General features: G+C 54.0%; 3 protein-coding genes and 1 pseudogene across 4 annotated transcripts; 2 read left to right on the top strand and 2 right to left on the bottom strand.

Moving 5' to 3' along the window:
- Positions 1-1973: 1973 nt before the first annotated feature.
- APOA4 (apolipoprotein A4) lies at positions 1974-14927 on the bottom strand. The gene is made up of 5 exons (XM_027563651.1): positions 14883-14927; positions 13137-13175; positions 4588-4686; positions 4097-4223; positions 1974-3097 (listed from the first exon to the last, which is right to left on the bottom strand). The coding sequence occupies exons 2-5, from the start codon at positions 13159-13161 to the stop codon at positions 2131-2133; spliced, it is 1218 nt and encodes a 405-aa protein (XP_027419452.1). The 5' UTR covers positions 13162-13175; positions 14883-14927; the 3' UTR covers positions 1974-2130.
- LOC113905817 (apolipoprotein C-III) lies at positions 10041-12657 on the top strand. Its single transcript, XM_027563655.1, has 4 exons — positions 10041-10091; positions 10701-10768; positions 10917-11040; positions 12350-12657. Exons 2-4 carry the CDS (start codon positions 10714-10716, stop codon positions 12459-12461), a joined length of 291 nt encoding a protein of 96 aa, XP_027419456.1. The 5' UTR covers positions 10041-10091; positions 10701-10713; the 3' UTR covers positions 12462-12657.
- On the bottom strand, positions 14887-16349 carry LOC113905052 (annotated as a pseudogene).
- On the top strand, positions 15676-25449 carry LOC113905816 (apolipoprotein C-III-like). Of its 2 annotated transcripts, none has more exons than XM_027563653.1 (7): positions 15676-16472; positions 20738-20888; positions 22266-22326; positions 22599-22652; positions 23278-23345; positions 23493-23604; positions 25141-25449. In XM_027563653.1, exons 2-7 carry the CDS (start codon positions 20870-20872, stop codon positions 25208-25210), a joined length of 384 nt encoding a protein of 127 aa, XP_027419454.1. In that variant the 5' UTR covers positions 15676-16472; positions 20738-20869; the 3' UTR covers positions 25211-25449. The 2 variants fall into 2 exon arrangements, with proteins under 2 accessions (XP_027419454.1, XP_027419455.1); XM_027563654.1 differs by having other exon boundaries at positions 15697-16472; positions 23493-23589.
- The last annotated feature ends 1207 nt before the right edge of the window (positions 25450-26656 follow it).

The raw sequence follows: 26656 nt of genomic DNA, 5'->3' as shown, positions 1-26656 counted from the left end.
ATGCTGATATATACCGTACAACACAGGAGTACCCTGAGAACGTTATGCCAAGGGGAAGAAGCCAGACACAAAAGTAAAACTATTGTATGATTTCACTTACATGGATTACCTAGAATAGGCAAAGTCTAAGAGACAGGAGAAGCCATCAGCAGAAACTGGAGTGGAGGAGTGGTAATGGGTAATTGCTTTACGGACACAGGGTTTCTGTTTGGGTCACAAAGAAATTTTGGAGATAGTGGTGATGGTTGTACAATATTGTGAATGTAATTAATGCCTTTAAATTGTACACTTAAAATGGCGAATTTTGTGTTATATATATATTATACCACAATAAAAATAATACTAAAACATCATAAAGTCCCAACACTACATAAATCTATGAAGTAGAAAGCAAAATCCCATTCTCCCGATAACAGGCCTGTTGAATTTACCATCTAGGCCCAGTGATTTCTTTCTTCTGTGACAGCCCCTTGTTCAGAGTGCATCCCCCCTTCTCTCTGGGGTTCCGGGCGGAGCTCACTGTTCTCCTTATGCTGGGCTCCACACCTGGTACTTAAAAGCCAAACTCTCTAGCTGGATGGCGCAGGCTCCAATCTCATTCCCACCACTGCTAGATCACGTGCTTCACCATCCTGAACTTTTTCCTCACCTGCTTCTTCTTTGAAGTCTCTGTCTGTTGTGAGGATTATATGAGTCGATGTGGTACAACAAATTTTTTTTTTGGTACAACGATTTTTAAAGGCACCTAGCATTAATGCCACTCCAGTGTTCTTGCCTGGAGAATCCCAGGGACGGGGGAGCCTGGTGGGCCCCCGTCTATGGGGTTGCACAGAGTCGGACACAACTGAAGCGACTTAGCAACAGCAGCAGCAGCATTAATGTGTGTCAACTTTAGGGCCATCTCTGTATTTTAACGTTCTAGAAGCTTCTACCACTGGTTGCTCCTCATTGGCCACCATTTTGGGGGGTGGGGCAGGGCATAGCTTCCTCTTTCATTCCTTGATGTCCCTTGGTGTTGTTCCCTTGAAAGGCCTAAACTCCATTCTGGGAAGGAAAGAGCAGATGTCAGGTCATTTGGGACTAAAGGCTTGAACTGGCTGTTCTCTGGGGTTCCCTCCTGGGACAGCCCACCTCAGTCCACAGCTGGCTGTGCTGGTGAGACTGCTTGGGGCCTAATTCCTCTCTTCCCCTGCCTCCTGCCCCATTTATATTTTTTTACATTTAAAATCTCTCAGTCATGTCCGACTCTTTGAAACCCCATGGACTCTACAGTCCATGGACTTCTCCAGACCAAAATACTGGAGTGGGTAGCCTTTGCCTTCTCCAGGGGATCTTCCCAACCCAGTGGTTGGCAACTCCAGCCCCAGACCAACAGGCCCCTTTGCAGGAGGCTCCTGGGCAGAGTTCACCAGGGCCCCCAGGCACCTCCTCCTCCCCACCTCCCAGGACTCTGACACGTCTCTGGGCCCCATTCCTCGACTCTGGAGATCATGGGTTTAGTAGTCAAAAAAAACCAACCCTCTGAAATAAGCATGAATCAATTTTATAATAGAAGTGAGGTGGGGTGGGTGGAATAAACCAAAATTCACCCAAATAAGTCAGATTAAAGGCACAGAAGATCTTAGACAAGGAGGGACAGTCTTCCCCACTGTGTCGTGAGCTCCCCAGAGCCCAGGACCGCATCCTGACCACACTGGTGGCACCCTCGGGGTGAAGCCTGGTGTCAGATTCTTTACCACTGAGCCCCCTGGGAAGCCCACCGGACCACCAGGGAAGTCCAAAGTGTGACATCTTTATCCACCTCCCCTTAGGACTCTCTCCACACCTCTCAGCACACGCTGCCCCCCTAGTCTCTCCCAGCCCCCCAGTCCCTCTAAGCATCCCCTGCTGACCCATCTAAGCTTTGCTAATTGTGCTCCCTGCAGCCCTCAAGTCCCACAAAACCAAGAAGCCCCGCTGTAACCACACTGGGCTAGTTTCTCAGCAGCTTTATTGAGAAGTGAGAGGTAGCATCACTTTCCACTGGACATGTATCCACAGGTCTGTACAAGAACTGCTTTGGGACAGACAGAAAGACAGGGGGCAGGGCAGGGCAGGTGTCAGTGGTAGGGCGGGGGCACCAGGGGCAACTCAGCCCCCCAATGGGACGGGCATCTCCTCCTGCGCGGGGAGGGCGGGGGCCTGGCTCTCTTTCTCCTTGAGGGTGTTGAAGAAGCTGCTGACCTTGTCCCTCAGATCCTTCTCCAGGAAACTCAGGTGATCTTCCACGTCCCCCGCCAGGGGGCCCAGCTTCTGCCTGAGCGTGTCCAGCTGCTGCACCATGGCTTTGTTGAAGGTCTCGCCGTAGGGCCCCACGGTGCGGCGGAAGTCCTCCACCTGCTGGTCCAGGCGGCTGCTCAGCTCGGCCAGTGACTTCTGCAAGTCCTCGGCATTGCCCAGCTGACTTCCATGCACGCTGTTGACCAGGGGCACCAGCCCCTGCCGCAGCTCCTCGGCTTTGGCTGAGATCTTGGCCTTTAGCTCCTCGGCATGCTTCTTCATCTGAAAGGCCAGGCCCTCCAGCTGGTGGTTGAGCTTCCCCTGGACGTCCTGAGCATAAGGGGCCAGGCTGCGGCGCAGTTCCTCCACGTTCTCCTCGATCTTGGTCTGGAGCTGGTCCGCGTAGGGCGTCAGGCGCCCCTTGAGCTCTTCCACACGCTGGTTGACCGTGGCCTGGAGCTCCTCGGCGTAGGGCGCCAGCGAGGCCTGCAGCTGGTCCAGGTTCTGCCGCATCACCTTCTCCATGCGCTCCGCATAGGGCGTCAGCTGGCGCCGCAGCTGCTGCGCCTGGGTGTCGACCTGGGTGCGCAGCTCCTCTGCGTATGGTCCCAGGCGCTGCTGTAGCTCGCGCACGTTGTCCCCGATCTTCTGGCTCACCTCCGTGGCGTGGGGCAGCAGCCGGGCCCGCAGGTCCTCCAGCTCCTTCCGAATCTCCTCCTTCAGCTTCTCGGAGTCCTTGGTCAGCCGTTCATGCAGTTCCGTGGCAAAGGGCACCAGCTTCTTCTGCAGGTCGTCCGTGTAGGTGCTCACTTCCCCAAGTTTATCTTGGAAGAGGGTGCTGCGGGGAAAGGACGCAAGGGGGCCACCGTGAGGCTTGGCATTCCTGCCTGCGTGCTAAGTCGCTTCGGTCCTCTCCGACTCTGCGACCCCGGGACTGTAAGCCCGCCAGGCTCCTCCACTGCGACCTTAGCTCCTTACATACCACTCACCTTCCACACACCTGCCTAAGACAGGTGAGCGTGCAGGGTACTGAATTCACCCATCTTATCCCCATGACTTTCCCTATGGTGGATGGTGATTTAAGCAAATTGATGTAATCGACTAAGGTAATACATTGACCTTGTACCTCTGGATCTCCCCTGGAGCTTGAGTCACAGTATCAATTAATACCTATCATGTGAGCTGGAGCAGTGGGCTTGCCTCTCCTTATCTGTAAAGTAGAAAGACTGAACTTTGAGGTCCTTCTCAGCCCAGGTGTGCTGTGACAGAGATCACTTGTGATGTTCTGGACCTCTTTTAGCATCTTCTAGTCACATGGGATGCTGGTTTCCCTGCCGTGTGGACACCCCCAGAGGCTTCCCAAATATCCTCACCCCTCCCCTTCCCATGATTTCACAGAGGCCTGTCCTGGAATGTATTAGAAGCCAGCTCACATGACATTCTTTCCCTCCCTTTCTTCTGGGAGCCTCAGTGCTAAGATGTGGCCATTTATTACACTCTGGAAAGTTAAAGTGGGAAATTCCCTGGTGGCCCAGTGTTTAGGACTCAGCAGTTTCAGGGCGGGGGTTTGATCCCTGGTCAGGGAACAAGATCCCACAAGCCACAGGGCATGACAAAAAGAAAAAAAGAAAAGTTAGAGCAGGGATTATTCAGTCCAGCCTTCCTTATTTGCAAACATGGATCCCAGGATCCAAGTCTGGAGAGCTCTGGTCACCCAGTGACTTGATGGCAGGGCAGTGGGTATCCTAAGCTCAGGTCTCCTGCCTCCGAGTCCAGCCCTTGCCCACACGTTGCATGGTCTTTAAGAAGCCCTTCCTGCAAGCTCTGCCCCTCTTACTTGAGCTGCTGGGTGAGCTCAGACTTCTGGATATGTTCCACCGCCTTCTTGGCATTGTTGCCCAGCTGGCTGAAGTAGTCCCAAATCACGGTGGCCACCTGGTCGGCATTGACCTCCGCCTCGGCTCCTGGGTGGGAAACAGCAAATTCATGAACACCGTCTCCTTCCTTGCCCCCCTGCCCCAGCCCTGAGCTGCAGACTGGATGTCGGGGGCGGGGCACAGCCACCGATTTTTCTCTCTGTGTTTGGCTAGTTAGAAGCCACAGGGGTAGGTAAAGCTGGGGTAGCACCCATGCCAGGGAGCCCAGCACTGTGAATGGACAGCACTCCTAAGAGCTGAGTGGCAGCTGGGGAACCACCTGCCTCCAGCTGTGGGCTGACAGGCACTCGGAACTGTCCTCTTGCCCTGGCCCCAGACTCGCCACCCTTCCTGCCTGACGCAGCAGATGGGTCCTGCCTAACAGTGCCATCTGAAGGCAGCTCCTACTCACCGGTGACAGCCACCAGGGCCAGGCTCAGGACCACAGCCTTCAGAAACATCCTGGGCTCCTCGCTGGGCTGGGAGAGTCTCTTACTGCACCAGATCCTTCCTGGATTCAGAGGGGCCAGAGGAGAGGGTCTCAGGCAGCTCACTGTACTGCTGTGGAACTGACTGAAGCTCAGAACCAGTCAGACATTTAAATCCTCACTGGGCTGCCCTCCCCACCTTCCTCCCCAGTGTGACTCCACGCTGGAAGGTGACACATTCCCAGGAGGCCTCTTGGACTTTTGTGACCCTTGGACAACGTGGAAGCTGATGGCAGACTGGGGCTCAGGCAGCGTTCAGAAGCAGCTGTTCTGATCGTGTGCCCCACCCATCGTGGAAGGGGCCATGAGCCAAGGGAGGAATGAGGCTGAGGGAACACCTGAGCTCGGGACTGATAAACAGAAGCCCTGTGGCCGCTCCGGGTCTATGCTCGGCTTGGGGAGGGGGGCAAAGTTCACAGTTCCTCTGTCTGCCCCAGTGAGGAGGGGCCCCCACTCCCACATCCCCCAACCCTGACTCCATCTCAGAGCACCAGGCTCTGGACTGGGACACCCAGGGCCACAGATGGGATAATGAGACAAGATCTAGGGTTCTGGTCAAGGTGAGCCCGGGAGGAGGCGACCCCTGCAAGCCTGGGTGGAGTGGAGGGAGATCCTGTGCTAAAGGTATTAATTGTAAGTGTGCTGCATGTCCCACCATTGCCAAATGTGTCACCTTGGTCTAGTGATTCAACTTGGCCCAGCTCTGGCCTCATTTTCTCCTTTAAAAATGGGATTGTTGGGTGTATTAAATGAGATATTACTGGTGAAATGAGCAGTATCGTGCCTGGCAGAGTAAGCACTAAAAAATAGCCATTACTGTTGTTAATAAGAATATTAACTATTTTCTGGATTTGGACCAAGCAAGGAGTACAGTAGCATGCTTGCTGCTCCAATGAGAGTGGCAGAGGGAGACCCCACCCTCTGGGGGGCATCAGGCAGGCACAATGCAGGGTGAGGGGCAGACTGGCCCGAGGTCTGATTCCTGCCCACCTCCTCCCTGGACGGGAGCAGTCAGCTTGTGATGAATCACAAGACCTGAGGCTCTCAGGGAGCGTCTCATCAGGAGACAGGGAAGGGGGGTGGTGGTGGCATCCACATCTTCTTCTTGGACTTCCAACGTCCTCTGCAAGTGAGGTCATACACAGAAAGACATCCACCAAGAAGGCGGTGCATCCTGACCAGTTTGTGCCCCTCTGCCGGACCACACAGATCACCTTGAGTGACAAGGAGACGACATCCATCATATTGCACTGTTGGCTGCCCTCCATGAATGCCATGCCCCGCACGTGGATGGGCTTCTGTAATCTGCCACTGGAAGAGTCCACAGCTGGGCTGATCCTGACTTCCCGTGTCTCCACTGTTTCATAGACCAGGAGTGACTTGATGTCTCTTGGGGTTGAAGATAGCTAAAAGGCCTTCCAGTGCTTGTATCCCTTCTGTAGAATCCCCACTACCTGGCAGTGTCCCACCCCACCGATCGCCACCCCCAGTGTCAGGGAGCTCCTCCTTCCAGGAGCAGCCTGGGCCATCTTGCAGTAGTTTATGAAGGCTTCTGATGCTGGAGTTGGACTCCTTGGCTTTGCATGTGGGCTCCGCACATACTGACTGGGTGACCTCGGCCAAGTCTCTTAACCTCTCTGAGCCCCGTGTGCCTCAGTAGGGCATAAAACAGTGCATGCCTTCTGGGCTTCAAGGGGTCAGGGAGATAATCTGAGTAATGCTGGGAGACATGCCTAGTCCACAGTCAGCACTCATCAAGCACGAGCCATGTTTTGCCCCTGAAGACTTCACTGCACTGCAACACTCCCAAATCAGGCAGAGTCCTGCCTAGGTTGGGAGCAAAGGTAGTCCGCTCACCTCTGGCCTCATCCCTTTCCCCCTCAATGGGCCAGAGGTGAGCAGGCAACGAGTCACCAAGGACTCTCAGTTGAGTTTGCCCTCACTGAATGGGAGCATGTGTTTTTGTTTTTTGGCCACAATGTGTGGCATGCAGGATCTTAATTCCCCAACCAGAGCTCAAACTTGCGCCCCCTGCAGTGGAAGTGTGCAGTCTTATCCACAGGACAGCTGGGAAAGTACCAGAGAGCATGCTGTGTATCAGTCTGTGAACAGATTAGTTCTGGGCGGTGGGAGAGAATGAGAGGCCCCTGTGCCCTGTCTTAGATTGTTTGAACTGCTGATAGAAAGGAAGTGAGTGCCAGCAGCTCCAGCAGACCCTGGCCCTATGAGTCAGGGCACGGCCACATGGGTGGGCACAAAGGGCTGTGTGACGTTGGGTGAACCATATCCCTTTCTGAGCCTCAATCTCCTTATCTGTACAACAGACAGCCCTAATGGTCAATGAGGTAATGAGGCTGAGAGTCTAGCATCACTTATGGCCACCCTCCTGCCCCATCAACAGAGATCAAACCGGTGGGCAGCCTTGGGACTGCCAGAAGCAGGAGGGAACGACTCAGGCCCAGCCAGGGACGGGCAAATCACACGGACACAGGTGCCCATGTTTGCTCCACACTGGCCGTCCACCCAGGGCAGAGCTCAAAGGGGGTGGCTCCTGGGTGGGAAGATCGGGGTGAGACACTAGGAGGAACTTCCAGTGCAGAAGGCCATGGTAAACCAGGGCCTCTGGCTGGAAGGGCTGAGTCAGCGCTGCCCAGTCCAGCCTTGTGGCAGGGGCATGGGTCACAGAGGCTCATAAGCTAAGCCTCACTCGCACACAAGTGGAAGCAGAGAGATTTAGTTTAACCCTAGAGGACCATTTTTGGCCCCAGCTGGTCAGACGTTCTCCTTCCCGCCCCTCCTCCCTGCCCGTTACCAGGTATGGGGGCCACGGCTGGAGCAGCGTCCTCATCCCAGGGGAGCTATGCTGGGGGGAGGGAGAGAAGAAGGAAAGGAGAGGCAGCTTAGGCTGGGCCACTGATCAGACCCTTCCTCAGATTGCCCTACTGAGACCCACCTGGAGCTCCTGGAAGGGGCACAGGCACACAGAGGCCAAACCCTTGGAATGAGATAAGGTCCCAGGCCCCAGGGCATGTCTCAACCCAGCTGCAGAGGCCCACACTCTCCGGTTCTCTACCCAGCTTGACACCATACCACTGGGTCTCTCTGCCTACATCTTCTGACCTCCCTGGGCTCACCGGCCCATTGCCACGCAGGAGAGAGAGGGCGGCCTCCTCCAGAGGCTCCACACACATGGAAGGAGAGTTGGAGGAACCAGGGCCAAGGGCTCCAGCCAGTCCAACCCAGCATGCCCCAGCCTAGCCTGGAATCTGGATTCCCACTGTGACCCTCACTTCTGGGGAGAAGGAACAGATCAGAACGAAGAGGGAAGTGGACACAGCTGCCCTCTACCTTCCCCAAAGTCCAAATTCTTCAGGACCTCCCAATCACCTTCCTCTCCTCCCCACCCCATCACCACAGTCTGTGCTCAGGAAGAGACTGTAACGGATGCACTCTGAGTGCCTGATAAACCTCCAAGGGTCTCATCTCTGCCTGCAGTTTGGTCTCAGTGTGCGTATTAGAAGACCTGGATTCTGGCTCCCAACTCTGCCGTGGATGGAATATGGGCACCTGGGTATGTCTCCAGCCCTGCCTTAAGTTTCTACCTATAATGGGGTTAATAATGTCTGTGGTGGGCTGTGCTTAGTTGCTCAGTCATGTCTGACTCTTTGCAACCCCATGAACTGCAACTTGCCAGGCTCCTTTGTCCATGGGGATTTTCTAGGCAAGAATACTAGAGTGGGTTGCCATGCCCTCCTCCAGGGGATCTCCTCAACCCAGGCATCAAATCCAGGTCTCCCACATTGCAGGCAGACTATTTACCATCTGAGCCACCAGGGAAGCCTGTGAATACTAGAGCAGATAGCCTATCTCCTCAAGGGAATCTTTCCAACCCAGGAATCAAACTGAGGTCTCCTGTATTGCAGGCAGATTTTTTACCAGCTGAACTACCAGCGGAGCCCTAATAATGTCTACTTCGCAGGAATCATTTGCATTTTAACAGATAACCATGTCTAAGTGAAAGGAATAAATCTCTAAGGAGAAATTTCAAGTTTCAGCCACAGATAAAGAATTCTGAAGGTAGAGCTAGGTCACTTTCTTGGGCCTCTGACTTCCCATGGTGGGTTTAATTGCTTCTTCCTGGTAAGATGGCCACCTGCCAAAAGCCCTAAGTCTACATTGGAGGCTCCTCCTGCCTTCAGACTATGCTGTCTAAGGAAAGACAAGTGTTTGGGAGAAAGGAGGAGAGATTTATCTAGCCCCCTTCATGGACCAGCTGCTTTTACATATCTCTTATATTTCACCACAATTCTGGAGTATCAGTGTTCTAGCCCCATTTTACAGAGGAGAATATTGAGGCACTGAGATGTTAGATCTGTGGCTCTGGGTCATATCTGTAGGTGCCAAAGGCACCATTTAAATCTAGAATTTCCTGGCTCTGAGACCTCACTGGAAGACAGAGCTCCCTAATGCTGCCTCCAGGCTGCAGCTCCTGGTGTGAGCCCAAAGGACACTTCACCGCAGGAAGAGGCCGGGCATCTCCTGGACAGCTGACTGGCCCCTCTCTCCACTACACCAGCCTCACCACAGCCTTGGTTGCCTCCCCAGCCACAGGACTATGAGGCCTGGTATTTCTAAGCTGAGGAAGTTGAGGTCTGAGATCGAGAGGTACTCAGCGCTGGCCTCAGTCCCAGCTGCACAGTCTGCCCCCTGGGGACGTTATCAGTGAGTCCAGAGGGCAAGATGAGGAGACGGTGTGGTAAAACAAAGGCCTTGCGCTCAGCAGCCTTTGACCATCTCCCACCATCTCCTGTAAGAGAGGGATCAGCTCAGGAAAATTTCTGGGTCAGCTGCACTCAGGACTGAAGCCCAGAGACGGAGATCCTGGGGAGGGGGCTGTGGGCACTCAACTGTGTCCCACCTCTGCACAAGCCCCTGCCCACATGCCTTCTGTGACTTCACTCTAGACACCCCAGCCCAGCCAGCTGAGTTGTGTCCAGTCTGAAGAAGCCAATCCCCCTCTCACATTACCCCCACTTTGCAAGCTATTGTCAGGGCTTAAAGTAGGGAAGGACCTGGAAACCAAGGGCAAAGGGATGGATGAGGTTTGTCCCCAATCCCTTCTCCCAACTCACCAGCCTCTCCCTGGGGAACCAGGCTGCTCAGAAGGAATGGGGTAACCCCAGGTCCAAGCCATAGGGGTAGCAGAGAGCCAGGTGGGCACCCTCAGCTTTCTAGAGATTTCCCAACTCCTAGCGGGCCTGGGTGCCTCTGGCTACCCTCTGTCAGGGCCTGGTCTAGATTGATCAGCAGGTGACCTTTGCCCGGCTGCCTGGGCCCTCACGCTGCCCTGTGTCCTGGGGATAATATAAAACAGGTCTGAACCCTCTTGCTTGCGTACACAGTTCATCCCAAGAAGCAGCCGCTCCAGGTAAGGCTCCCTGGGGGTTTGAGGGATAAGGAGAGCAGGATGGGGAGGGGCCGGTGGGGTTCTGTGCCCAGCCCAGCCAGCGAAGCCTGGAGAAGCACTTGTAGAGCTGAGGAAGCCTTAAGGCTTGATGGATGGGGAGACCGAGGTCCCTAGGGGAAGGTCACTTGCCCAAAAGCTACACAGAGCCTAGTGGTGGAGCTGGGATTGCCACTGGCTCCATTTCCTGCTCACTCTGCATGTTTAGGATTAGAAGAAGACTCAGACACCCCAGTCGTGCCCCAGACAGAAAACCTGAGCCCTGGAGAGGGCAGAGAGAGTCACCCAGAGTCACTCAGCATGTTAGTGGCAGAAACCTGGCCAGAATCCACATGTCTTGATTCCTGGTCTGGGGGGTTCCTGCTCCATGCCCCGCCTCACTCTCTCTGCCCTGGGTCCCCCAGTCCCCTGTCTGAAAGCCCATAGCCTCCCCCATATCAGCCCTCTCTCCTCCCGACTTGACCCGGCTCAGGCCCTGCTTTAGGGGCCACCGCATCTCCCCAGGGAGGGCCACCTGGTGGTGGTGGAAGGGGTGGGGACTTGAGGAACGGCTCACAGGACCCTTCCCTGCAGGAACCAAGGCGCCATGCAGCCCCGGCTGCTCCTTCTTGCTGCCTTCCTGGCGCTCCTGGTCTTGCCTGGTAAGCAGCCAGTGGGAACTGGGCTGGGCGTGGGAAGGGGATGGCTTGGCAAGTGGCTGGGGGATACCAAACCACAATGGGGGGCTGAGCAGGAGCCAAGGGCTCCCCAGAAGCTGATCCACGCCACTCAGTCCTGCTCTCCTCATAGAAGCTACCAAGGCCGAGGAGGGATCCCTTCTGGACAAGATGCAGGGCTATGTGAAGGAGGCCACCAAGACCGCCAAGGATGCCCTGAGCAGCGTTCAGGAGTCCCAGGTGGCCCAGCAGGCCAGGTAAACCCTCACTTTCCTGCCTTTGGTTGCTACCTGCCTGGGACTTGGTAAGAGCCCCCACAGGGGTCCCGTGTCTCTCCCACGCCCACCTAGGACCTGCACCTCGTTGAACCTGCTTTCTCTCTGTAAAACAGGCTCCCTCGCAGGGAGAGATGACGGAGAGGCACCGCATCCCACCACGCCTCTCTTTGTCATCCTCCTTTCTTCCTCCTTGCCCTCATTTCCATTTTCCTTTTCTGATAATCTGGAGGTTTGGATCCACCCAACGCAATTTCTGGGGCTTCTACCAACTGATAGCTCAGTTGGTAAAGAATCCACCTGCAATGCAGGAGACCCCAGTTTGATTCCTGGGTTAGAAAGATCTGCTGGAGAAGAGATAGGCCACCCACTCCAGTGTTCTTGGGCTTCCCTTGTGGCTCAGCTGGTAAAGAATCTGCCTGCAATGCAGGAGACCGGGGTTCGATCCCTGGGTTGGGAAGATTCCCTGGAGAAGGGAAAGGCTACCCACTCCAGTATTCTGGCCTGGAGAATGCTATGGTCTGTACAGTCCATGGGGTCGCAAAGAGTTGGACACGACTGAGCAACTTTCACTTTCAAAGCAATTTCCGCCCAATGTGTGTGTGTCTGTGTTTCTGACTCGTTTCATGTCCTCGGGCGCATGTGAACAGACGTCAGTCCTTCTTCTCCCGCCTCGCCTCTGCCCACCGGTCCTCTGCTATCTCCACCCACCTTCCCCACCTCCACTCCACCCGCATTGGCATTTCCATAGCAGAGGTGATCACAAACACTTTTAGTCCTCAGGACCCACTTTAGAGTGGATATTATTTCCCCGTTTTGCAGATAAGAAAACCAAGGCTCACTTAACCAAGTGACCTGCCCCAGATCACACAGCTATCAACCCTCTGATGACTGTCCAAATGAGAGACTGCCTCGCTCTGCCCCCCACCACCTGGAGCCACCAGGATGTACAATTCTAGGGGGCATCACTCGCCTCCACTAGAATGGCAGTCCTGACCTTACACATCTCCCAAATCAGTCACTCCTCTCCAGCTTGCTTCAGATCCACCATCTGCCCGCACCTGGAGAAACTCGGGTTGACCTTGGTTGGGTTCCCATCATTACCCTTGGCATCCTTTCCTGGGGTGCAGCTATCAGGGGTCCCAGCCTGAGGTCTTAGGGCATTGCTGGGTGGGGTTGAGAGGGTGGGAGGAGTGCCAGTGGGGGGAGGGTGGGAGACCCATAGTTGTCACTGTCCAGAGACAACTCTCACCCCCACCCCATCTGCTCCCCTCACTTTTTTGACCTCCAGAGACTGGATGACTGAGAGCTTCAGCTCCCTGAAAGACTATTGGAGCTCGTTCAAGGGCAAGTTCACTGACTTCTGGGAATCTGCCACCAGTCCCACACAGTCTCCACCCTGAGGCCATCTGAGATCTCAGTACCCCAAGTCCACCTGCCTATCCATCCTACTAGCTCCTTGGGTCCAGCAGCCTCCTAGGGCTGCCCCCAAAGGTCACTTACAAGAACAGCATTCTCAGTGCCCTCCCACCCCACCCCAGACCTGGCCCACCCCAATGTGCTGGCCTTCCAATAAAGCTGGATGAGAAAATGCCATGAGTGGGGTGTCCTGCACGGGCCATGTATGTTTGGGCCGAGAATGCGCTGGGGTTCTTCTGTGGGCGGGCTCGGGACTGCCTCCAGCTCAAGCGGGCCTGGGGCTGGTGCCCCAGCCACCTCTTAGCAGCTGGGTGGAGCAAGGTAGGAATGACCATCCCTAGCCTGCCTGGTGGACAGTTTGGCGTGGGAGCAAAGGGATGCTAGGTCTGGCGAGACTTTGATAAAGCGTCGAGTGCTGTGTAGCACGATTGAGTGTGTGCTCTGTGCCAGGCCTTGCACCTGGCATTTTACGTCACTATCGGAGTTGAGACTGTGTGTGTTCATCAAAATTCTGGAGTGGACGGGCACTGCCTGGGCTGCATGCCCCCACCCCCACTGCAACCGCCCTTGGGGGAAGGAGGCCGAGGGTGGTGGTTAAACTAAGATACACCTGGGCTCTAGTCTTGGCTCTGTCGCTTCATACAGCCTCAGTTTCTTACCTGTAAAGTGGGCACAATGATACATGATCCATCGTAGGTCTGCTGAAAATGAAGGAAGGAATTGAGAGCGTGCACAGCACCTGGCACCTCCAAGGCACCTGGCAAATGGGTGCCCTTGTCACCACAGGCTGAGCTGACTGTCCCCTTGGGGCCAGGATTGGAGTGGGGGCCCGTATCCTGAGAATTGAGGAGGAGCCCGAGGTCATCCAACACAGGCTGCAGCCCTTGTGTCCTCACCACCCGTCAGATGTTCATGCAGGAGAGTTCCAGAACCACAGACTACCTGAGCAGCTCCCCTCCCTGCTCTTCCAGTGATAAGACTGAGGCTCCCAAGTGTGAAGGCACTTGCCCAGTGTCACTGAGTCAGTAAATTGCTTGACCTCAAGCCCAGGTGAGCTGCCATATTCTGCTCAACTGACTCAGAAAAAGGCGTAGTTACTCCTACCGTTGTTTAGCCGCTAAGTTGTGTCTAACTCTTGTGACCCCATGGACTGTAGCCTGCCAGGCTCCTTTGTCCATGGGGATTCTCTAGGCAAGAATACTGCAGTGGGTTGCCATGCCCACCTCCAGGGGATCTTCCTGTCCCAGGGATCAAACCTGTGTCTCCTACATTGGCAGGAGGATTCTTTACTGCTGAGACACCAGGGAAGCCTAGTTACTTCCATGCCTGACGTCAAAGCCTCCTTGACAGATCTTGGTGGCATCAGGACATCCAGCTGCCTCGGGAGACCTCTGCTCTCTTTTTGGAAATCCACCTGGACTTCTCTTTAGACCCAACATGGCCAGGGATCCCTGCACCCTTACCTGAAAAATGTCCTCACCCAAATATCTGGGCTTGACGTAGCTCAAATGGTTAGGAACTAAAAAAGCCCACTTCTTTATGCAGTTAAGATACACCAGAGATGGAGGAGGGGTAGATTATCCAGTACCAAGGACTAAAGGCCTTGAGAGGAGAGGGAAAGGGAAGCCCCTTGAGTGCACTGCCCAGATCTTTGCAGATCTTGAAGCCACAAGCATGCACATGGGGAGGGGGGCCGGGGGCAGGGCGGTGCGTACCTGAGTGTGAAAAGGGCCTGGCTGGGAACACTCAAGTCCATACAAACTAGAATGGATAGCAACTGTTTTCTAAAGAAAAATAATCACGGATGCTCAGGAGTACATAGGTCTAGAAAGGGCAACCTAGCCCATCCTGCTGTTCAATCATGGAAATGACCTCACATTTTCATGCTCTAACTCCTTCATCCATACCATTCATTTAATCTACCTAGGATCTGGGAAAGGATGCAGTGAAATGATGCATATAAAAGCCTCTTGGAGACTGGGACATGCTAGTTACTGCAAGAGGTGGTGATTGTTTTTCTGACTCAGGTCAGAAAAAAGGGGGCTGACAGGTCTGGAGCCCCAGGAATGGGGCTGGCACAGCAGGGCCTGAGGAAACTGCAGCTTTTCCTGAGCAGAGTGGGAGGGTGAATAGTGGCAAGAGGCCCTGGTGAAAAAGGAAAAGGTATGAATTTTGTAAAGTGTATTTTGAATTAGTAAGGGAGGAAGGAGCAAGCACCAAGCCCTTCATTTGAACCTGCCCTAATCTTTCAAGTCCACAGGCTTACTGAAGTCCCTTCAACCTCAGCTGCCCTTGAGCAGGAGGGCTGGGGAGCGATGTCCTCTACCGGAGGGAAACGCTGGGGATAGGAAGCCCACTTCTCCCAGCAAAGCCAGTACTTCCTGCTTGAAGCTCTTTCAGGGCACCTGCATTGGATCATCCGTCACTTGGCCTGGTTCTCTATTTCCTTCCTGTTTGAACCTTCCTGGCGGAGGTGCTCCAGCGCCGGCTTGGCCTTCTCGCCCAGCGCCTTCAGCTGCTCGCTGGCCTTGGCGTGGTACTCGGCCAGGCTGCCGCTGCCCTCCTTGAGCGCCTCCAGGCGCGCGGTCAGCCGGGGGCGCAGGTCGTCGCTGTAGGGCGCCAGCTGCTGCCTCAGCGTCTCCGCGTGGGCGCGCGTGCGGTCGCGGAGCTCCTCGGCCAGCGGGCTCAGCTTGTCCTGCAGCTCCTGCACCTTCTGGCGCGCGCCCTCGCGAAACTCCTCGCCCAGCAGCGCCACCTTCTGGCGGTAGATCTCCACCTCCTCGTGCCACTTCTGGAACTCGTCCAGGTAGGGCTGCACCTTCTGCTTCACCTCCTCCAGGTCCTTGTGCATCTCCTGCCTCAGCGACGCGGTCTCCTTTTCCAGATTGTCCCAGAACTCCTGGGTCACCGGGCCCAGCTGTTCACGCACTTTGGACAACGTGCTGGCCAGGGTGTCCCAGTTGTCCAGGAGTTTCAGGCTGAAAGGGGAGAGAGAGGAGGGCTCAGGCTAAACCTCCCGGGCCCCCTGGCTACCCCCAGAGCTGCAGCCCAGCGCCTGTGCTTGCCCCGTGTGAGACCTGGGCACACCTGTGCCTGAACGTGGGGTAGCTGGGGACAGATCCTTAGCCTGGCGTCTCCCATCCACGGTCCCCCCCCCACTCCCAACTGCATCCCATTGACCAGATGGATGGAGGAGTTGGAAGGAGACAGAGCTGGAGCTGGTTTTGGTGCCCGATCCTGTCTGTCCCCAAAGGTGGGCCTTCTAAGGACCTAGTCTCTACTCTTCCAGCCCATTCTCCTCTCTGAAGACAGCCTCTGTTGCTGGCTGGAGCTGAGGAGGAAGTTAAGAATAGGAAGGGGAGGAGTGCATTGCAGAAAATACCGACCAGACAGCACTGGTCTGCCCCTGCCATCTCACAGTAGTTATTCAGGCTTCCAATGCTGGGATCAGACTCCTTGGGTTTGTGTGTGGGCTCCATACATACTGACTGTGTGACTTTGGGCAAGTTTCTAAACCTCTCTGAGCCTCGTGTGTGCCTCAGTAGGGGATAAACTAGTGCATGCCTCTTGACTACAGTGTCAGGAAGGTAATCTGAGTAATGCCAGGAGCCATACCTGGCCCACAGTCAGCGTTCATCAAGCATGAGCCATGTTTTGCCCCTGAAAACTCCACCGCCTTGTGACACTCCCAAATCAGGCACAGTGCAGTGTGGGCTGGGTGCAAGATAGGTGCTCACCTCTGGCCCCACACCTTCCCCACAACCGGGCCAGAGGTGAAGAGGGCAGTGAGTCACCAAGGACTCTCAGAGTTTGACCTCCTTGGTGGTGATCATGGGTTTTTTTGCTTGTGTTTTGGACACATTGTCCGGCATGCGAGCTCTTAGTTCCACAACCAGAGATGGAACCTGTGCTCCCTGGAGTGAAAGTGCAGAGTCTTGACCACTGGACAGCCGAGGAAGTCCCGGGGGGCATGCTGTGTATCAGTCTGTGAACAGGTTAGTTCTGGGGTGTGGCAGAGAATGAGAGGCCCCTGTGCCCCTTCATTTGAAAAGACCCTGATGCTGGGAAAGGTTGACGGTGGGAAGAGAAGGGGACGACGGAGGATGAGATGGTTGGATGGCATCACCGACTCAATGGACATGAGTTTGAGTAAACACTGGGAGTTGGTGATGGACATGGAGGCCTGGCATGCTGCAGTCCATGGGATTGCAAAGAGTCGGACACGACTGAGTGACTGAATTGAACTGTGCCCTGTCTTAGATTGTTTGAGCTGCTGATGGAAAGGACGTGAGTGCCCGCAGTTCCAGCAGACCCTGGCCCTATGAGTTAGGGCACGGCCACATGGGTGGGCGCAAAGGGCTGTGTGACGTTGGGTGAACCATATCCCTTTCTGAGCCTCAATCTCCTTATCTGTATAACAGACAGCCCTAATGGTCAATGAGGTAATGAGGCTGAGAGTCTAGCATCACTTATGGCCACCCTCCTGCCCCATCAACAGAGATCAAACCGGTGGGCAGCCCGAGCCCAGAAGCAGGAGGGAAGGACTCAGGCCCAGCCAGGGACGGGCAAATCACATGGACACAGGTGCCCGTGTTTGCTCCACGCTGGCCGTCCACCCAGGGCAGAGCTCAAAGCGGGTGGCTCCTGGGTGGGAAGATCTGGGTGAGACACTAGGAGGAACTTCCAGTGCAGAAGGCCATGGTGAACCACGGCCTCTGGCTGGCAGGGCTGAGACAACGCTGCCCAGTCCAGCCTTGTGGCAGGGGCAGGGGCCACAGAGGCTCGTGAGCGAAGCCTCTCTCGCACACAAGTGGAAGCAGAGAGATTTAGTCTAACCCTGCTGCTAAGTCGCTTCAGTCGTGTCCGACTCTGTGCCACCCCATGGATGGCAGCCCACGAAGCTCCCCTGTCCCTGAGATTCTCCAGGCAAGAACACTGGAGTGGGTTGCCATTCCCTTGTCCAGAAGTTACCTCCTAGCATGGCTCAAAGGTTCACGGGCTGGGACACAGAGGAAGCACTTCAAAGCTACACAAATTCAGCTGGTCCAGAGGCCTGGTCACCTTCACCGTCAGCTGAAAAAGCAAGAAAACTCATTCCAAGCATGCTCGCTCACAGCTCGCCTGTTTGGCAAGTTTGAGGACTCAATTTTAACATAAACTAAATCAGAACTAGAATGCAGCATTACAAAATGTTTTCACAACTAAATACACACACAAGTTAGAATATTGCATAGAAAAGTGTCATGTAATATGCTTTGTAAACCTAGGTCTTTAGTAACTTCTGAATAAAAAACAAAAACTTCCCTTCGTAGTGTAGAAGTCCATGATTACACACAGAATTATCAAGTCTCCAGATTTAACCCTAGAGGACCACTTTTGGCCCCAGTTGGTAAGACCTTCTCCTCCCTGCCCCTCCTCCCTGCCGGTTACCAGGTATGGGGGCCACGGCTGGAGCAGCATTCTCATCCCAGGGGAGCTATGCTGGAGGGAGGGAGAGAAGAAGGAAAGGAGAGGCAGCTTAGGCTGGGCCACTGATCAGACCCTTCCTCAGATTGCCCTACTGAGACCCACCTGGAGCTGCTGGGAGGGGCACAGGCACACAGAGGCCAAGCCCTTGGAATGAGATAAGGTCCCAGGCCCCAAGGCATGTCTCAACCCAGCTGCAGAGGCCCACACTCTCCTGTTCTCTACCCAGCTTGACACCACACCGCTGGGTCTCTCTGCCCACATCTTCTTACCTCCCTGGGCTCACTGGCCCATTGCCACCCAGGAGAGAGAGGGCAGCCTCCTCCAGAGGCTCCACACACATGGAAGGAGAGTTGGAGGAACCAGGGCCAAGGGCTCCAGCCAGTCCAACCCAGCATGCCCCAGCCCAGCCTGGAATCTGGATTCCCACTGTGACCCTCACTTCTGGGGAGAAGGAACAGATCAAAACGAAAAGGGAAGTGGACACAGCTGCCCTCTACCTTCCCCAAAGTCCAAATCCTTCAGTTCAGTTCAGTTCAGTCGCTCAGTCGTGTCTGACTCTTTGCGACCCCATGAATCACAGCACGCCAGGCCTCCCTGTCCATCACCAACTCCCGGAGTTCACTCAGACTCATGTCCATCGAGTCAGTGATGCCATCCAGCCATCTCATCCTCTGTTGTCCCCTTCTCCTCCTGCCCCCAATCCCTCCCAGCATCAGGGTCTTTTCCAATGAGTCAACTCTTCGCATGAGGTGGCCAAAGTACTGGAGTTTCAGCTTTAGCATCATTCCTTCCAGAGAAATCCCAGGGCTGATCTCCTTCAGAATGGACTGGTTGGATCTCCTTGCAGCCCAAGGGACTCTCAAGAGTCTTCTCCAACACCACAGTTCAAAAGCATCAATTCTTCAGTGCTCAGCCTTCTTCACAGTCCAACTCTCACATCCATACATGACCATAGGAAAAACTATAGCCTTGACTAGACAAACCTTTGTTGGCAAAGTAATGTCTCTGCTTTTGAATATGCTATCTAGGTTGGTCATAACTTTCCTTCCAAGGAGTAAGCATCTTTTAATTTCATGGCTGCAGTCACCATCTGCAGTGATTTTGGAGCCCCCAAAAATAAAGTCTGACACTGTTCCCACTGTTTCCCATCTATTTCCCATGAAGTGATGGGACCGGATGCCATGATCTTCGTTTTCTGAATGTTGGGCTTTAAGCCAACTTTTTCACTCTCCTCTTTCACTTTCAAGAGGCTCTTTAGTTCCTCTTCACTTTCTGCCATAAGGGTGGTGTCATCTGCATATCTGAGGTTATTGATATTTCTCCCGGCAATCTTGATTCCAGCTTGTGTTTCTTCCAGTCCAGTGTTTCTCATGATGTACTCTGCATATAAGTTAAATAAGCAGGGTGAAAATATACAGCCTTGACGTACTCTGTTTCCTATCCATGTCCAGTTCTAACTGTTGCTTCCTGACCTGCATACAGATTTCTCAAGAGGCAGGTCAGGTGGTCTGGTATTCCCATCTCTTTAAGAATTTCCCACAGTTTATTGTGATCCACACAGTCAAAGGCTTTGGCATAAAGCAGAAATAAAGCAGAAATAGATGTTTTTCTGGAACTGTCTTGCTTTTTCCATGATCCAGCGGATGTTGGCAATTTGATCTCTGGTTCCTCTGCCTTTTCTAAAACCAGCTTGAACATCAGGAAGTTCACGGTTCACATATTGCTGAAGCCTGGCTTGGAGAATTTTGAGCATTACTTTACTAGCGTGTGAGATGACTGCAATTGTGCAGTAGTTTGAGCATTCTTTGGCATTGCCTTTCTTTGGGATTGGAATGAAAACTGACCTTTTCCAGTCCTGTGGCCACTGCTGAGTTTTCCAAATTTGTTGGCATATTGAGTGCAGCACTTTCACAGCATCATCTTTCAGGATTTGAAATAGCTCCACTGGAATTCCATCACCTCCACTAGCTTTGTTCGTAGTGATGCTTCCTAAGGCCCACTTGACTTTACATTCCAGGAGGTCTGGCTCTAGGTCAGTGATCACACCATCGTGATTATCTGGGACATGAAGATCTTTTTTGTACAGTTCTTCTGTGTATTCTTGCCACCTCTTCTTGATATCTTCTGCTTCTGTTAGCTCCGTACATTTTCTGTCCTTTATTGAGCCCATCTTTGCATGAAATGTTCCCTTGGTATCTCTAATTTTCTTGAAGAGATCTCTAGTCTTTCCCATTCTGTTGTTTTCTTCTATTTCTTTGCATTGATCACTGAGGAAGGCTTTCTTATCTCTTCTTGCTATTCTTTGGAACTCTGCATTCAGATGCTTATATCTTTCCTTTTCTCCTTTGCTTTTCGTGTCTCTTCTTTTCACATCTATTTGTAAGGCCTCCCCAGAGAGCCATTTTGCTTTTTTGCATTTCTTTTCCATGGGCATGGTCTTGATCCCTGTCTCCCGTACAGTGTCACGAACCTCATTCCATAGTTCATCAGGCACTCTATCTATCAGATCTAGGCCCTTAAATCTATTTCTCACTTCCACTGTATAATCATAAGGGATTTGATTTAGGTCATACCTGAATGGTCTAGTAGTTTTCCCTACTTTCTTCAATTTAAGTCTGAATTTGGCAATAAGGAGTTCATGATCTGAGCCACAGTCAGCTCCTGGTCTTGTTTTTGTTGACTGTATAGAGCTTCTCCATCTTTGGCTGCAAAGAATATAATCAATCTGATTTCCCCAAATCGTTCAGGACCTCCCAATCACCTTCCTCTCCTCCCCACCCCATCACCACAGTCTGTGCTCAGAGAGGCTGAAACGGATGCACTCTGAGTGCCTGATAAACCTCCAAGGGTCTCATCTCTGCCTGCGGTTTGGTCCAGTGTGCGTATTAGAAGACCTGGATTCTGGCTCCCAACTCTGCCGTGGATGGAATATGAGCACCTGGGTATGTCTCCTGCCCTGCCTTAGGTTTCTACCTATAATGGGGTTAATAATATCTACCTCACAGGAATCTATTTGCAGTTTTACAGATAATCAGGTCTCAGTCAAAGGAACAAATCTCTAAGGAGAAATTTCAAGTTCCAGCCACAGATAAAGAATTCTGAAGGTAGGGCCAGGTCACTTTATTGGGCCTCTGGTTTCACATGGTGTGTTTAGTTCCTTCTTCTTGAGAAGAAGGCCACCTGCCAGAAGCCCTATTTCTACATTGGAGGCTTATCCTGACTTTAGACTATGCTGTCTGAGGAAGGAACAGGTGTTTGTAAGAAAGGAGAGATTTATTCAGTTCCCTTCATGGACTTTGTACCTATTTCATGTATATTTCACAAGAATTCTGGCCTTCCCTCTGGCTCGGCTGGTAAAAAATCCACCTACAATACAAGAGACCTGGATTCTATCTTCGGGTCCGGAAGATCCCCTGGAGGAGGAAATGGCCAACCATTCCAGTATTCTGCCTGGAGAATCTCATAGACAGAGAAGCCTGGTGATTTACAATCCACGTGGTCATAAAGAGTTGGACATGAGTGGCCAACTAACCCTTTCACTTTTACAATACTGGCATATCAGAGGTCTAAACCCATTTTACAGAGGAGAACATCAAGGCACTGAGATGTTAGCTCTCTGGCCCTGGGTCATATGAATAAGTGCCAAAAGCATCATTTAAACTGAGATTTTCTTGACTCTGAAGTCTTTACATCCAGAAGACAGAGCCCCCTGATCCTGCCATCCAGGCTACAGCTCCCAGTGTGGGCCCAGGGGACACTTCACCCTGGGAAGGACCCAGACCTATGCTGGACAGCCGACTGCTTCTTAGAGCTTGTCTGGCCCCTCTCTCCACTAGACCGGCCACACCACAAACTTGGTTGCTTCCAGTTGTCTGCCCAGCCAGGGCACTACGGGGACTGGTATCTCCAATCTGAGGAGGTTGAGGCCTGAGGTCGAGAGGTACTCAGTGCTGGCCTCAGGCCCAGCGGCACAGTTAGGGTAGGGCCTCAACCAGGAGCACAGATCCTGCCCCCTGGGGATGTTATCAGTGGGTCCAGAGGGCAAGGTGAGGAGATGGGGTGGTAGGATAAAGGCCTGGGGCTCAGCAGCCTTTGACCTTCCTCCACCACCCCCTGCTCTGGGATCAAACAGTTCAAGGAGGCTTCCGGGTCAGCTGCACTCGGGACTGAAGCCCAGAGACGGAGATCCTGGGGAGGGGGCTGTGGGCACTCAACTGTGTCCCACCTCTGCACAAGCCCCTGCCCACAGGCCTCAGCCAGCTGAGTTGTGCCTAACCTGAAGAAGCCAATCCCTCTCTCACATCACCCCCACTTTGCAGGCTGTTGGCAGGGCTTAAAGTGGGGAAGGACCTGGAAACCAAGGGCAAAGGGATGGATGAGGTTTGTCCCCAATCCCTTCTCCCAACTCACCAGCCTTTCCCTGGGGAACCAGGCTGCTCAGAAGGAATGGGGTAACCCCAGTTCCAAGCCATAGGTGTAGTGGAGAGCAGGGTGGGCACCCTCAGCTTTCTAGAGATTTCCCAACTCCTAGCGGGCCTGGGTGCCTCTGGCTACCCTCTGTCAGGGCCTGGTCTAGATTGATCAGCAGGTGACCTTTGCCCGGCTGCCTGGGCCCTCACGCTGCCCTGTGTCCTGGGGATAATATAAAACAGGTCCGAACCCTCTTGCCTGCATACGCAGTTCGTCCCAAGAAGCAGCCACTCCAGGTAAGGCTCCCTGGGGGGCTGGGGGGAGAAGGAGAGCAGGATGGGGAGGGGCCGGTGGGGTTCTGTGCCCAGCCCAGCCAGCGAAGCCTGGAGAAGCACTTGTAGAGCTGAGGAAGCCTTAAGGCTTGATGAGTGCCTCTCCCCAGGCATTCTGGGGAGACCGAGGTCCCTAGGGGAAGGTCACTTGCCCACGGCTACACAGAGCCTAGTGGTGGAGCTGGGATTGCCACTGGCTCCATTTCCTGCTCACTCTGCATGTTTAGGATTAGAAGAAGACTCAGACACCCCAGTCGTGCCCCAGACAGAAAATCTGAGCCCTGGAGAGGGCAGAGAGTCACTCAGAGTCACTCAGCATGTTAGTGGCAGAAACCTGGCCAGAATCCACATGTCTTGATTCCTGGTCTGGGGGGTTCCTGCTCCATGCCCCGCCTCACTCTCTCTGCCCTGGGTCCCCCAGTCCCCTGTCTGAAAGCCCATAGCCTCCCCTATATCAGCCCTCTCTCCTCCCGACTTGACCCGGCTCAGGCCCTGCTTTAGGGGCCACCGCATCTCCCCAGGGAGGGCCGCCTGGTGGTGGTGGAAGGGGTGGGACTTGAGGAACGGCTCACAGGACCCTTCCCTGCAGGAACCAAGGTGCCATGCAGCCCCGGCTGCTCCTTGTGGCTGCCTTTCTGGCGCTCCTGGTCTTGCCTGGTAAGCAGCTGGAGGGGACGGGGCTGGGGGCAGGGACGGGGCAGTTTGGCAGGTGGCTGGGGAATGCAGGGCCCTGATGGGAGCTGGGCAGGAGCCAAAGGTTCCCCAGAGGCTGATCCACCCCACTCAGTCCTGCTCTCCTCATAGAAGCTACCAAGGCTGAGGAGGGATCCCTTCTGGACAAAATGAAGGGCTACGTGAAGGAGGCCACCACAACTGCCAAGGATGTGTTTCAGAAGACCAGGTATGCCCTCACCAGGTATACCCCACCCCCAGCCCTACCTGCCCCGGCTTGGTGAGATGCTTGGCAGGGGGCTGTGCCTCTCTGAGCCTCCTTTCTCTCGTAAAGCAGGCTCCCTCGCAGGAAGAGATGACGGAGGGGCACTGCATCCTGCCTCTCCTCCCTCTGTCGTCCCTCTTTCTCCCTCTTTGCCCTCACTTCCATTTCCTTTCCTGATAATCTGGTTGGAGGTTAGGCCCCACCCAACTCAATTTCCAGAGAAGGCAATGGCACCCCACTCCAGTACTCTTGCCTGGAAAATCCATGGACGGAGGAGCCTGGTATGCAGTCCATGGGGTCGCTAAGAGTCAGGCACAACTGAGCGACTTCACTTTCACTTTTCACTTTCATGCATTGGAGAAGGAAATGGCAACCACTCCAGTGTTCTTGCCTGGAGAACCCCAGGGACGGGGGAGCCTGGTGGGTTGCAGTCTATGGGGTCGCACAGAGTCAGACACGACTGAAGTGACTTAGCAGAAACTCAATTTCAGCCCTGTGTGTGTGTGTGTGTGTGCGTGCGTGCCTGTGTGTGCGTGTGCGTGTGTGCCTGTGTGCATGTGTGTGCCTGTGTGTATGTGCGTTTCTGTGCCTGTGTGTGTGCGTGTGTGTGCCTGTGTGTGCGTGTGCGTGCCTGTGTGTGCGTGTGCGTGTGTGCATGTGTGTGCCTGTGTGTGTGTGTGCCTGTGTGTGTATGTGTGTTTCTGTGCCTGTGTGTATGTGCCTGTGTGTGCGCGTGTGCATGCCTGTGTGTGCGTGTGCGTGTGTGCATGTGCCTGTGTGTGCCTGTGTATGTGCGTTTCTGTGCCTGTGTGTGTGTGCCTGTGTGCGTGTGTGTGTCTGACTTGTTTCAAGTCCTCGGGAACATGTGAGCAAAAGTCGGTCCTTCTTCTCCCGCCTTGCCCCTGCCCACCAGTCCTCTGCTATCCCCACCCACCTTCCCTGCCTCCACTCCACCCGCATTGGCATTTCCATAGCAGAGGTGATCACAAACACTTTTAGTCCTCTAGACCCACTGTGGAGTAGATATTATTTTCACCATTTTGCAGACAAGAAAACCAAGGCTCACTTAACCAAGTGACCTGCCCCAGATCACACAGCCATCAACCCTCTGATGACTGTCCAAATGAGAGACTGCCTCGCTCTGCCCCCCACCACCTGGAGCCACCAGGATGTACAATTCTAGGGGGCATCACTCGCCTCCACTAGAATGGCAGTCCTGACCTTACACATCTCCCAGATCAGTCACTCCTCTCCAGCTTGCTTCAGATCCACCATCTGCCCGCACCTGGAGAAAGTCCAGGTGACCTTGGTTGGGTTCTCATCATTACCCTTGGCATCCTTTCCTGGGGTGCAGTTATCGGGGGTCCCAGCCTGAGGTCTTAGGGCATTGCCGGGTAGGGTTGAGAGGGTGGGGGGAGTGCCAGTGGGGGAAGGGTGGGAGACCCATAGTTGTCACTGTCCAGAGACAACTCTCACCCCCACCCCACCTGCTCCCCTCACTTTTTTGACCTCCAGAGACTGGATGACTGAGAGCTTCAGCTCCCTGAAAGACTACTGGAGCTCGTTCAAGGGCAAGTTCACGTGACTTCTGGGAATCTGCCACCAGTCCCACACAGTCTCCACCCTGAGGCCGTCTGAGATCTCAGTACCCCAAGTCCACCTGCCTATCCATCCTACTAGCTTCTTGGGTCCAGCAGCCTCCCAGGGCTGCCCCCAAAGGTCACTTACAAGAACAGCATTCTCAGTGCCCTCCCACCCCACCCCAGACCTGGCCCACCCCAATGTGCTGGCCTTCCAATAAAGCTGGATGAGAAAATGCCATGAGTGGGGTGTCCTGCACGAGCCATGTATGTTAGGGCTGAGAATGCACTGGGGTTCTTCTGTGGGCGGGCTCAGGACTGGCTCCAGCTCAAGCGGGCCTGGGGCTGGTGCCCCAGCCACCTCTTAGCAGCTGGGTGGAGCAAGGTGGAATGGCCTTCCCTAGCCTGCCTGGTGGACAGTCTGGCGTGGGAGCAAAGGGATGCTAGGTCTGGCGAGACTTTGATAAAGCGTCGAGTGCTGTGTAGCACGATTGAGTGTGTGCTCTGTGCCAGGCCTTGCACCTGGCATTTTACGTCACTATCGGAGTTGAGACTGTGTGTGTTCATCAAAATTCTGGAGTGGACGGGCACTGCCTGGGCTGCATGCCCCCACCCCCACCGCAACCGCCCTTGGGGGAAGGAGGCCGAGGGTGGTGGTTAAACTAAGATACACCTGGGCTCTAGTCTTGGCTCTGTCGCTTCATACAGCCTCAGTTTCTTACCTGTAAAGTGGGCACAATGATACATGATCCATCGTAGGTCTGCTGAAAATGAAGGAAGGAATTGAGAGCGTGCACAGCACCTGGCACCTCCAAGGCACCTGGCAAATGGGTGCCCTTGTCACCACAGGCTGAGCTGACTGTCCCCTTGGGACCAGGACTGGAGTGGGGGGCCCGTGTCCTGAGAATTGAGGAGGAGCCCGAGGTCATCCAACACAGGCTGCAGCCCTTGTGTCCTCACCACCCGTCAGATGTTCATGCAGGAGAGTTCCAGAACCACAGACTACCTGAGCAGCTCCCCTCCCTGCTCTTCCAGTGATAAGACTGAGGCTCCCAAGTGTGAAGGCACTTGCCCAGTGTCACTGAGTCAGCAAATAGCAGAGCTTGACCTCAAGCCCAGGTGAGCTGCCATATTCTGCTCAACTGACTCAGAAAAAGGCTTAGTTACTCCTATTGTTGTTACAACATAGCTCAAATGGTTAGGAACTAAAAAAGCCCACTCCTTTTGGCAGTTAAGATACACTAGAGATGGAGGAGGGGTAGATTATCCAGCATCAAGGGCAAAAGGCCCTGAGAAGAGAGAGAAAGAGAAGCCCCCTGAGTGCACTGCCCAGACCTTTGCAGATCTTAAAGGCACAAGCTGCTGGGAACACTCAATTACATACAAACTTGAATGCCTGGCCAAATTTTTTTTTTATATAATCACGGATGCTCAGGAGCACATAGCTTTAG

This window comes from Bos indicus x Bos taurus, chromosome 15 (assembly GCF_003369695.1).
Source record: "Bos indicus x Bos taurus breed Angus x Brahman F1 hybrid chromosome 15, Bos_hybrid_MaternalHap_v2.0, whole genome shotgun sequence".
Lineage (NCBI taxonomy): Eukaryota > Metazoa > Chordata > Mammalia > Artiodactyla > Bovidae > Bos > Bos indicus x Bos taurus.
This window is presented reverse-complemented; position numbering and strand designations above follow the sequence as displayed.

Excerpts from the sequence above, each read along its gene's own strand:
- LOC113905817 (XM_027563655.1), top strand. The coding sequence starts at position 10,714 with ATGCAGCCCCGGCTGCTCCTTCTTGCTGCCTTCCTGGCGCTCCTGGTC. Across the intron at positions 10,769-10,916 it reads GGCGCTCCTGGTCTTGCCTG|AAGCTACCAAGGCCGAGGAG; the intron begins GTAAGCAGCCAG and ends CTCTCCTCATAG. Across the intron at positions 11,041-12,349 it reads CAGGTGGCCCAGCAGGCCAG|AGACTGGATGACTGAGAGCT; the intron begins GTAAACCCTCAC and ends TTTGACCTCCAG.
- APOA4 (XM_027563651.1), bottom strand. The coding sequence starts at position 13,161 with ATGTATCATTGTGCCCACTTTACAG. Across the intron at positions 4,687-13,136 it reads TCATTGTGCCCACTTTACAG|GAAGGATCTGGTGCAGTAAG; the intron begins GTAAGAAACTGA and ends CTCTGAATCCAG. Across the intron at positions 4,224-4,587 it reads GGCCCTGGTGGCTGTCACCG|GAGCCGAGGCGGAGGTCAAT; the intron begins GTGAGTAGGAGC and ends TTTCCCACCCAG.
- LOC113905816 (XM_027563653.1), top strand. Across the intron at positions 22,653-23,277 it reads CCAAGAAGCAGCCACTCCAG|GAACCAAGGTGCCATGCAGC; the intron begins GTAAGGCTCCCT and ends CCTTCCCTGCAG. Across the intron at positions 23,605-25,140 it reads ACCAGGTATGCCCTCACCAG|AGACTGGATGACTGAGAGCT; the intron begins GTATACCCCACC and ends TTTGACCTCCAG.